The 9083-nt window shown below is 38.3% G+C and overlaps 1 protein-coding gene across 3 annotated transcripts in view; it reads left to right on the top strand.

The window, feature by feature from the left end:
- Positions 1-329: 329 nt before the first annotated feature.
- The window catches only part of LOC122062613 (transcription initiation factor TFIID subunit 5), a 29415-nt gene continuing 20661 nt past the window's right edge, over positions 330-9083 (top strand). Inside the window, exons 1-6 of one of the 3 annotated variants that reach the window (XM_042626260.1) lie at positions 330-697; positions 1996-2161; positions 3642-3723; positions 7335-7413; positions 7547-7644; positions 7746-7802. In XM_042626260.1, the coding sequence (XP_042482194.1) occupies positions 2001-2161; positions 3642-3723; positions 7335-7413; positions 7547-7644; positions 7746-7802 (477 nt within the window). In that variant the 5' untranslated portion in view covers positions 330-697; positions 1996-2000. Of the gene's footprint in view, positions 698-1895; positions 2162-3641; positions 3724-7334; positions 7414-7504; positions 7645-7745; positions 7803-9083 lie in introns of those variants that run through there. The other 2 variants (XM_042626261.1, XM_042626262.1) reach the window with 2 other exon arrangements.

Raw genomic sequence — 9083 nt, 5'->3', positions numbered from 1 at the left:
AATTATGCTCCGAGGACATAGGCCCACCAGGCCTGACCGAGATTGGCCTGACCCAACCCTTGACACCCCTTTATCAAGCCATCAGTCCTAAACTGAGGAAAGCGGGTCACCCGGATCCAATCCTACTCCGGGTCCTGCTTCTGTCCTCATATGTTGAAGTTGAACTGGTTCTGGGGGCCCTACGGGCTTACAGGTATGCCTACTCCCAATCAGCACCATAGTTAAGTTCACGTATTATACAAGAATAATATACGTATAATACAGTATAATACGTATTATACGTTTTTAAAACTCAAAACCAAAACTAAGGCATAGCAGGAAACCGAACCCCCAAAATCCCCTAACCCTTCTTCTCCGTCTCAGAATACCGAAACAGGGACTTGCCCCCTTCCACTCCAAGTTGCAAGTTGGAAGTTGGAAGTTGGAAGTTGGAAGTTGGAACCCTAGCTCCTTCCCCCTTCTTCTCCTTCTTCGTTCCCGGAGGCCGGCTACTGAGGGCGATAGTCTTAAGAATCAATATCGCTTGCTCCCTTCCTCTTCTCCGTGTCTCTTCCCATTGGTTGCTGAAAGTTCCATCGAAGGCGATTGCAGCGGTGGAAGGGCGACTTACCGCTCCTCTTCTCCGGAGAGTCACCATCTGAGGCTATTGAGTTGAGAAACTGCCCTGGTGACCCTTCTTCTTCTCCGTATCTTCTCTGTAAGTTTTTCTCAGAGTGAAGTGGATGCATCTCTCTCTCTCTGTCTCTCTCATATGTAAAATTTTATCCCATAATTGTTAAACAAAGCAATAAATTTGGATTGGACTCGGCCATGACTAATGCATCCCAAGTCAAGCCTCATAACTATTTGTGAGGTATTTGCTCTACTGGAGTGAACATTTGCCTGAGTTTGGAAACCCAAACTCAAAAGTGTTATTTGACCCAACCTCAAACTTCCTGTATCATAAAGTAATCCCAAACCCAAAATTCTACTTGAAAGAACGAAATTTGGTTGGGTTCTAAATGGAACATATTCTCGATTAGGATGCAAATTATCTTCACATTAAGGGCTTGTTGGATATGACGGTGGAGAAGGCAGCTAGCATGATTAGGGGCGACTACGAAGCAGATTCGTGAGGTTTTCAATATTAAGAACGATTTTACTCTGAAGAAGAGGAGCTCCGAAGAGTAAATACTTGGCTTTCCTGTGAGTTTTAATTTAAGAGGAACGAGGAGGTTGAAACGAAAGAGTAATTAATTAAACAGTTTTTCTTAGAAGGGAAATATATCTGGAAACCGGGTAACAATTAGGACAATAGGTTTCAGATTAAGTTGCTGTAGATTTGAAGTTTTGTTGCTTGTGTTCAGTAGCTTGTTTGTTGCTTTAGTCTGTGAATTGTGTTTAAATTCCACTCTAATACTTTATACTTTACAACTGAAAGAAAGGTCCTCATGCAAGTCTAGTATTTAAGTTTTGAATGTCTTAACTTATATTGGGTTTTTTCTGATTCAAGGTGAAGCTGCAATGCTTTCGCTCTCTCTCATTCTACTTCCTCTTACCCTTTTCAGGGGTTACACTTTATTAGTCTTGGATGTAGAAATTCAGAAGAATGAGAAATAATTTCAAATTGGAAAGCTAGATTGGATTTAAGTGTTCATGAAAGCATGGGATATTAGAATTTAGTTGCAAATAATCTGTTATAGTCAATTCTTAATACCGGAATAAACCCATATTTCTGCTCCCAGATTTTTACAGAGCAACCATATTAAATACGAATTAAACATGTACCGTATCATTGCTGTACACATTTTATTGCACTGAATTTTGAAAAGTATTATTTCCGTGTATTCCGTTTAATTTCCGTATGTATCCATTCCCGTATTATTTATGTTCCCCAACTTACTCACTATGGTCAGAAGAGGTTGAGGGATAGAGACAAACATAGATGTAGATATAAACAAAGAAGGGGACTTTCAAGCTAGAGGCGGTCTTCCCATTTTCTGATTCTCTTGGCAGGCAAGATGGAGGAAGATGAGATCGAGAAAGCTGTGCTTGCGTATCTCAAGAAGAAGGGCTTTAAGCAAACAGAGCTTACCCTCCAGGAAGAACAAAGTAAGAGCTCCTCTGCTGCTGCTTCACAGACTGATCCAGAAGTCGCCAAGAAGATCCTTACTTTTTCTGAGTAAGCGCTTTATATCTTCCTAAACCCTATGTGTTATGTTTCATCTATATTTTCGAAATTATCAACAGAGAGCTTCGTAGAACATCTTCATCTATTCTCTCTACAATCTTTCTGTTTATTTTGAAGTTCCATTATTCTTCTTTTTGTTCTTTATATATATATATATATATATATTTTTTTTTTTCAAGAGCTATTGCTCAGGTTTTACATTACCGAGAAAAAAAATATTAAGATTAGGGCTTCGTGGTTAGTTTTGTTGGGAGATTCATTCGGATAGGGTCAGAAGAACGGAAGAGCTTCGGAGCGCCTTCGTGCATGGAACTCTTTTGGATAGTGCTTGTGTTGAGTTGGCGTCGGAACTTAAATGCATGCTTTACTGAGTTATATTAGTTCTTTAATTGCAATCCACCGTTGGTGCATTCTTGGAAGCCGCACTCTACATTTGGATTTACATCATGCATTTCAATTTTTCCGATTGTGTTCCCAACTTTCATTTGGACTGTTTGATTTTCTCAATTCAAAATCAACATTGCCTAATCCTAACCACTTTGGTATTGGCTGCACGAATCCTTTTTCACAGTTGAACTCTATGTACATTTTTTCTTAAGCTCTTTTCATTAGTTTTGAAATAGTTGAATAGGTGTTTACTGGAGGAAATTCAATGGTACTCACCTTCAGTGATATCATTTTTGTTGACAATACAAAAGAGGAATAATGCCAATTTACAACTAGGATTTTTCAGAGTCAAAAAATTTTGGGGCACACTATATTAGGCTTTCTTTTTTTAATGGTGTTAACAGGAAGAATAGGAGAATGCTTGTGTGTTTTTAGCTGATCACACAAGTCCCCTATTTGTGATATAAAATCATGATAGAGTCATGATAGGAGTCATGACAGGAGTACAAAACAGAAAATATAAAGTATTTACAAGTATATCCCCCATCCAGCTGCCCTGCCCCACACTAATTAGGGTTGGTGGAGGGGGGAAAGCCTTAATGTGCCCCTGCGGCACACTAATCTTTATTCTAACAAATGGGTATAGGAATTGGTTTTCTATGCGGAAGAAGTTGTTTATCTGATTTCCCTGGAGGGAATGTTATAGATTCTTGAATCATCCATAACATTTGATTCATTATATCGTGCAAAAGGATTTTTGGAGGAACTTTGGATTGCCATTCTTATTTACTTGCTTGTGAAGCTGTTTGGCATGTACCAATTGTGCAAAACCACTTTTAAGTTTTTTGGCTTATTTCCTTCTCGTTCTGTGTTTTTCTCTTACTCTCTTTATACACAGAAAGATGCACGTCCAGCCACAAACAGTCCACACTTATATTATGTGCATCCATTTTGTTGCATTCAATGGTTTAGTTTTAAGGGGTTTGCATAAATAGTATCCACTGACACATCCTTGTTCTATTCTTATGATGATTGTAATTGTAGTGAATATTTTTACCATTCTAGTGGTTATTCTTGTTGTCAGATCAGAGAATGGTCCAGCGCAGTACCATGAGGGATATAGTAAATTACGGTCATGGACGTATAGTTCTTTGGATTTGTACAAGGTAATTATTATGCTTAGTTAATTATCAAAATGAAGCAAACTAAAATTCATGCTTTTTTGCTATAATTGCCCGAGTGATTTCAAGATAGAAACTCTTGAAACTGTGGTGATCCTCTTGCTGGAGTTGCTGCTGACCATAGTCCCATGAACAGTGACTCCTTTGTTTGGTTCTATAATGTGTCTGACCTGACTAGCTCGCATGGCCTTTGACATTGCAACTTGACTGACAGTTGAACTACTTGTATTCTCAAAATGAAAAACAAGGAACAATTATGCTTAGTGTAAGAAGAAACCCAATAATGGGATCCTGGTTCAGTCCTTGCAACAAAATCAGAATCCTCAATAGACAAAAAAGCAGGGATGTGAGAGCACAACTAGAATTAAGAAATTTTAGTTAAACCAAAGCAAGGCATCTCACCAAGTAACCAAGCACTCACTAGGCTCCACTGCATCTCACACCAAGTAAACAAGTTTAGAAATTGAGAAACTAAAGAATAGAAACAAGGAATCTAGTAAGGACAGAAATAGTAAGTGGTTAGAAGATGGAGAGACAAAAAATCTGAAGTGAAGGAGGAAGGGCTGTAGCAGTAGGTCGAATGGCAGCAATAATTACTCTGAAAGCATTTGATCGATTGGAGGTGTCTGCAGTCTAATGAATGATCCATATCTTTAACAGCAAAGGGAAATTAGCAACAAACAATAGACTACTGCCACAGGCCTCAACATAAATAGTACTCAGTACCTCAACCAACAAGGAAGAAGAAAAGGCTTGAAAATAGAAAGAAGAGCAAGGAAGAAAGATAGATATGTTAGGCCTCTCACCTAACTGTGGAGAAGGAATCCCACCAAGGTTTCCCTACTGCATCCCAATTCCCACAGTAGAGCAGTTGTGAATCCCACAAAACCATGCCCTGTCTCTCACAGAACTCACAAGGTTATGGCTAAATTATTTCTCAAATCAATGGTAGTGGGTATGATCTCCTACTTTTTATTTATGACTTCGTGGAAACAAGAAAAATAGGAAATCCCTATGTATAGTAGGGAGAATCCCTTACAACAAAGTCTTCTTCAAAATAGAAAGCTATTCTAGAACATTACAAAATAGAAACTAACTACTTAATCCCGTGTAGGACTGAAATCCCTAATATTTGGGCTTATAAAATTGGCCATTACAATAGTAAACCCAAAAATATAAAAGTGGGCTTATATAACCCATGGCCCATATAACCCATTGGGCACTCAAATTAAGCCTATTGACCCATTCTTGGTCCATTTTGATTGCTGAGTTTGTTGCTGGCCTTTTTGTTCTCTTGAACTACATCAATTCTCTCCATCTTGGAAAAAACTCGTCCACAAGTTCAGTGTTGATGCCGAATCAAATCCACACGATCGTCCTTCAATTGGAAGTAAGAACTGAGCAACCATCGACTTTATTTGCCACCTTTCCATGGCTCTGATGCCAAATAATGTGGAATCCTTGGTCACACAAGGGTGAAATTGGAATTCCAGCAATGACCCGAATCGCAGGGCATACTTGTACCAGAAGTAGATATCTAAAATATCTCACAAACCAACAATCTGATGGGTGTATACTCCTGGTCAAAGGACACGAGATTGTAGGGATTACAGCCTCAAAAGATCTCCCCAATCCAATGATAGGATCTGATATTTTATGATCTGTTTTAGAATTAGAAAGTAAGCTAAATCAGACTTAGTAACTGAGTTTTAAACAGCAGCCATTCCAGAACTTTAGAAAGTCAGCAAGATTTGATTTAGAAATTAGGGATAAACAGTACTGAAAGGCAGAATAATAACTAACAGAAAATACAAACTTCCTAAATCAAAGTAGAAAGTCGGACAATTTATTTGAGACCAGATAAGGAACCAATGAAAATGGAAACTAAACAAGTTTAAAAAGTGAGAACTAAGAATAGAAATGAGGAATCTAGTAAGAACAGAAATAGTAAGTGGTTGGAAGATGGAGAGACAAGAAATGTGAAGTGGAGGAGGAAGGGCTGTAGCAGCAGGTCAATGGCAGTAATAACTACCCCCAAAGCAGTTGATCGATTGCAGATGTATGCAGTCTAATGAATGATCCAGATCTGTAACAGTGACGGGAAAGCAACAAACAATAGACTACTGCCACAGGCCTCAACAGAGAAACAATACTTAGTACCTGAACCAACAAGGAAGAAGAAAAGGAGAAAAGGATAGAAGATAGAAAGAGCAACAAGGAAGAAAGATAGATATGTTAGGCCTCTCACCTAACTGTGGAGAAGGACTCCCACCAACTCCTGCCTTGGCATCATACCAAGGTTTTCCTACTGCATCCCACAATAGAACAGTTTTGAATCCCATAAACCCATGCTCTGTCTCTCACATAACTCACAAGCTTAAGGCAAATTATTTCTCAAATCTATGGTAGTGGGTATGATTTCCTACTCTTTATTTATAACTTAATGGCAACAAGCAAAATAGGTAGGAAGCCTCTCTGTATGGCCGATAGAATACTTTATGACAAAGTCTTCTTTAAAATAGAAGCTATTCTAGAACATCACAAAATATAAACTAACTATTTAATCCCCTGTAGGACTTAAATACCTAATATTTGGGCTTATTAAATTGACCATTACAATAGTAAACCCAAAAACTATACAGCCCATGACCCATTGGGCACTCAAATTAAGCTTATTGACCCATTCTTGGTCCAGTTTGATGGACTAGTTTGCTGCTGGCCTTCTTGTTCTTTTGAACTACATCAACCTTCTATAGAGAGATGATTGTGCTAACAAAAATGGGGAAGAATGGGAAGAAAAATTTCTTCTATTATGTGTTGAGTGAACTCTCAAGTCATGTAAGTAGATAGATGGCCATATGTATATCCCATGGGGTGGCTTTTGTATCTGTTTTTGAACTAGAATTATATAAGTGATGAAAGGGCGAGAGACTCTCAAACCTTCAAGGGAGAGAGGGCTACGAGAGAGTGATTATGTGGATAGGTCAATTAGACCACCACGCCTCCTATTTATTCAATTGATTCAAAAATAAAGAGAAGGATATAAATGCCCTTGAAAAATAAATCATTACATATAGAGAAACCCTAATTCCCCAAAAGTACAAAACTGCCCTTAGTATAAAAACATCTCCAAAAAATTCCAGACTGCCGCTATTGGGGAAAAGTGTACAGTACTTCCCTGCTAATAAAACCAACAGTAAGCAGTTAATTTACAGCAATTGGGTTTTTTTTTTTTCCTCTTGAACAATGATGCTGAACAGGTTTCCGCCATATATAGAACACCTATGCAAACCCCTTGGACCTGTTTTAGTTTATGTTATATGGGTTAGTGATAGGATGACTTATTAACGAAATTATACATCGAATGGTGGAAGCTACAATTACTTGGGACTAAAATGACTACCTGTAACATCATCTTTTGCTATGGTGTCAACCATTTTTGTTGGTAAATCCTAAAATTTTAGTGGACTTTCTTGATATTCAATGATGCGGTCAAACTCAGAAAAATAGATGAGTCAATACTTGCACATCTGAGTTTCTGCAGACCTATCAATCATTCCCCATATCAATTTACTACTATTGTTTGTATTATGCAGCATGAGTTACTTCGTGTGCTCTATCCTGTATTTATCCATTGTTTCATGGATCTTGTGGCAAAAGGGCACACCCAGGAAGGTACTTTTTTAATTTTTGGGCTTTTATGTTATTACGCACCTTAAACTGCAGCTTCTCAAACTTGTGTGTTATTGCAATAACTGAGTGGCAGTTGTTATGCTTATTTGAACATAATTGTATTGGGCATCCCCAGCTAGAACATTCTTCAATAGCTTCCGCGAAGACCATGAAATGATGCATTTACGAGACCTTCAAAAGCTGGAAGGGGTTCTTTCACCCTTGCATCTTGAGGTTACTTTGTTCTCATCTGCTTCCATGATGTATTACACTATATTTAAATGGATTAAGGTGGCAAAATTTTTTATCTTGTTATTATCTTTACTCTTATGTAGGAAATGGAATTTGCACATACTCTGAGGCAGAGCAAAATCAACATAAAGATGTGTCAGGTAATTTAACAATTCTTCTCTTAGGTGTAGACTTCAGTTGGTTCAGTTGGTCATTTCATAAATACTGGCTGACTTGGGTACTAGTTGCATGATGTTGACTAAATTGGTCCAGAAGAGCTAATGGGCATTGATTAGTACCAAGTTGTTAGTTAACTGATTTGCTTGACTATTTTGCGTACGTTTTTTTTCCTTGAGGTGATAGCTTGATATTATGGTCCATGTCATATAGATGCTCTTGCTCTGTCATATGTGTCAACTGTTTAATAGTTGTCACGGCGTCTAGGAGACCCAAGGTGTTGGGGGGCCTGGACGCAAGGCGACACCAACAAGGTGACCAAGGCTTCGCCTTGACAACTATGGACTGTTTTGTTTATATGTTTTTAACTTCTTGTGGTAAGTGGTAACTTGATGTTATTTCTATGTTGTATACATACTGTTTTTGACTTTTTCATATTGTCTCATGTTTTTTCATTTATATTTTCTGGAGCATATAGTTGAGCGGAGACTGGAGAGTACATTTTGTCGGCTAACAATGCATAGTGATTGAACAGTCTATCACTCACTGAGGCAACTCAAAACCTCCGGTCATTGACTCCACATAAACTACACTGCCTCCAGTTACTATTTTCTCTCTATTTCTTTCCCTTTTGTTCCCCCGCTAAAGGCCATTTGATATTGTGTAAATAATGTGGTGTTAACATATCAACTGGAAAATCTTGTTAGATCATTCCACCAAATTGTGGGATATGCCATCAAATGTGTGTTAAATCCCTATGTCTTATCACGGTGGGTACCATAGATCTGGCAGGGATCCCCTCTCCACCCATCAGCTGCCAGGCCTTTTGGTCTGGGACTGGAGCCCTGCCTTTTATTGAATCTGCTTGATTCTGTCCATACTCCATAGTGAATGAAAACAGGGAAAAGATGAACGTAAGGCTTTAAGTTTTCAGGAGAAGGGTCTGCATCTAAAATGTTAGGTGTGATTCCATTTTCTAGGTATGTCTGAAAATTCAAATATCATTCTTGCAAATATGAGAAAAAAGTGTATTTTCTGTTGGGTGTCATCTACGAGCTAAGTATGGGAGGTAAGTTGAGGCTTGGAGAAGCCTTGTTACGTAAGTGGTTACAGTTTATCTCTTTATCTCTTATCTCGAATGAAATAGTGGATCGAAGACTGATGGTATAACAGTTTCCATGAGATGGTGGGTTGCATAATTTGGAAATTTGAGGGTAGTGAGTAGAGTGACTAATAAGAGTTCATTTACGGGGAGGTGAAGGATT

This window comes from Macadamia integrifolia, unplaced genomic scaffold (assembly GCF_013358625.1).
Source record: "Macadamia integrifolia cultivar HAES 741 unplaced genomic scaffold, SCU_Mint_v3 scaffold108, whole genome shotgun sequence".
Lineage (NCBI taxonomy): Eukaryota > Viridiplantae > Streptophyta > Magnoliopsida > Proteales > Proteaceae > Macadamia > Macadamia integrifolia.
Note: the sequence above shows the minus strand (reverse complement) of the source record. Positions and strands in the feature narration are given on the sequence as shown.